This window comes from Arachis ipaensis, chromosome B04 (assembly GCF_000816755.2).
Source record: "Arachis ipaensis cultivar K30076 chromosome B04, Araip1.1, whole genome shotgun sequence".
NCBI lineage: Eukaryota > Viridiplantae > Streptophyta > Magnoliopsida > Fabales > Fabaceae > Arachis > Arachis ipaensis.
Window position 1 is genome coordinate 122,689,452 of NC_029788.2, and position 1,916 is coordinate 122,691,367.

A 1,916-nucleotide genomic window follows, 5' to 3' on the forward strand; every position below is an offset into this window, starting at 1 on the left:
TATTTGAAAATAATATGATTTTTTATATTAGTTTCGATATAATATTAAATTAAATTAGTTCTTCTATCACTTAGACGAATATAAAGTATTACAGAATAATTTATAGCACGTGTCATTATCTAACTAACAGAAAGAGAATTAATCTGATTTGAAATTATATCTTTTAAAAACTAATTTAAAATGGCTATTAATCCTATCAAATTGTTTTAATTTTGTGATATTTCTAATACTATTTTAATTCTTATTCATACTCAACATGATATTTAATGTGAATGTTTAATAATAGGTTGTTGCTGCCACATCTGATGGGATCATTGTATGCAAGGCCAGCAATTCAATTTCTGTGTTTGATCAAATAAAATTAGTGACTATGACGAATGTAAAAGGAGCAGTGTTCATCTCAGATGATCCTGAACTAACTGAATGGGGACATCTCTATTCTCCTAGCATTGTAATTACTTCTAAAGATGCAAAATCTGTGATCAATTATGCACAGAGCAACAAGAATCCAAAAGCCACCATCAATTTTCAACAAACATTTCTTGGAATCAAGCCATCACCGGTTGCTGCACATTATAGTTCAAGAGGACCTTCACCTAGTTTTCCATGGATCTTAAAACCTGATATAATGGCACCAGGAACTAGGGTTTTAGCTGCTTATATTCCTCACAAAACAACAGCAACAATTGGCACAAATGTCTTCCTTTCAAGTCACTATAATATTCAATCCGGAACTTCAATGGCTTGCCCTCATGTTTCTGCGGTTGCGGCACTTCTTAAAGCAGCACGTCCCGAATGGGGCGTTGCTGCTATTAAGTCAGCAATAATGACTACTGCTAATTTTCTCGATAACACAGAGAATTTAATTAGGGATAATGCTAACCCTAATGAATTTGCTTCACCTCTTGCAATTGGAGCTGGTGAGATTGATCCTAATAGAGCACTTGATCCAGGTTTGGTATATGATGCTACCCCACAAGATTATGTTAATCTCCTTTGTGGTTTGAACTATAGTTATGACCAAATATTAACAATTACTAGGTCAAGATCCTATGATTGTTCAAACCCATCACTTGATCTTAATTACCCTTCATTTATAGTTTTCTATAGCAAGGAATCAGAATCAGTGATTCACAAATTTAGGAGGACAGTGACTAATGTTGGAGAGGGTGGGGCTACATATAGGGTTAAGGTGAGAGAACCAATGGAGTCTATGGTCACAGTGTTACCTAATACATTGGTATTCAAAGATAAGAATGAGAAGCAGAGTTATGAGGTTCACATAATGTATGTGAAGAAGGACAATAAAAGTAATAATAATGTGTCGTTTGGGGACATTGTTTGGGTTGAAGATGGTGGAAAACACACAGTTAGGAGCCCTATTGTTGTCGCACCAAGTGGAATTGTATGACTTCATATGTTGCTTTCATAATATATAAGAACTCATTATTATTATTATTATTATTATTATTATTATTAGCTATTTAAAAGGGAGATGGGTGTCGGCCGTGCTCTTTTTTTCTGGTCTGTTTATCGTTGTGAGCTGTTAGCTTCTTGGCAGAGGCTGATGTTAGCCTGAAAAGTTGGTTGTCAGAGGATTATTTGTGAAACGGACTCACTAGATGCTTATCTTGTGTTGAGTAACATCACCAGCCACACAACACATGAGGCGAAGGATACTGTGTTAAAACTCCAAGATTTTTTGTCCAAAAACTGGGAGGTCTAGTTCCATCTGATTCGAAGAAAAGCTAATAATATCGCTGATTGGTTGGCTAAATCTGGAGTAAGAAGTGATTTAGCTCATGTTTCTTAGATCAAACCTGGTGCAGATTTGGAGCAAATCCTAGTGGAAGAGGCAACTTGTCCTAGCTAGTTTGGCTTGGCTTGTGTTTTGTTTCTTCGTTTTTTTTATATTT

At 35.3% G+C, this 1,916-nt stretch overlaps 1 protein-coding gene across 1 annotated transcript in view; it reads left to right on the top strand.

Moving 5' to 3' along the window:
* The window catches only part of LOC107637156 (subtilisin-like protease SBT1.8), a 3,114-nt gene extending 1,650 nt beyond the window's left edge, over positions 1-1,464 (top strand). Inside the window, exon 3 of the mRNA XM_016340600.2 lies at positions 287-1,464. Within this exon, the coding sequence (XP_016196086.1) occupies positions 287-1,411 (1,125 nt within the window). The 3' untranslated portion in view covers positions 1,412-1,464. The remainder of the gene's footprint in view (positions 1-286) is intronic.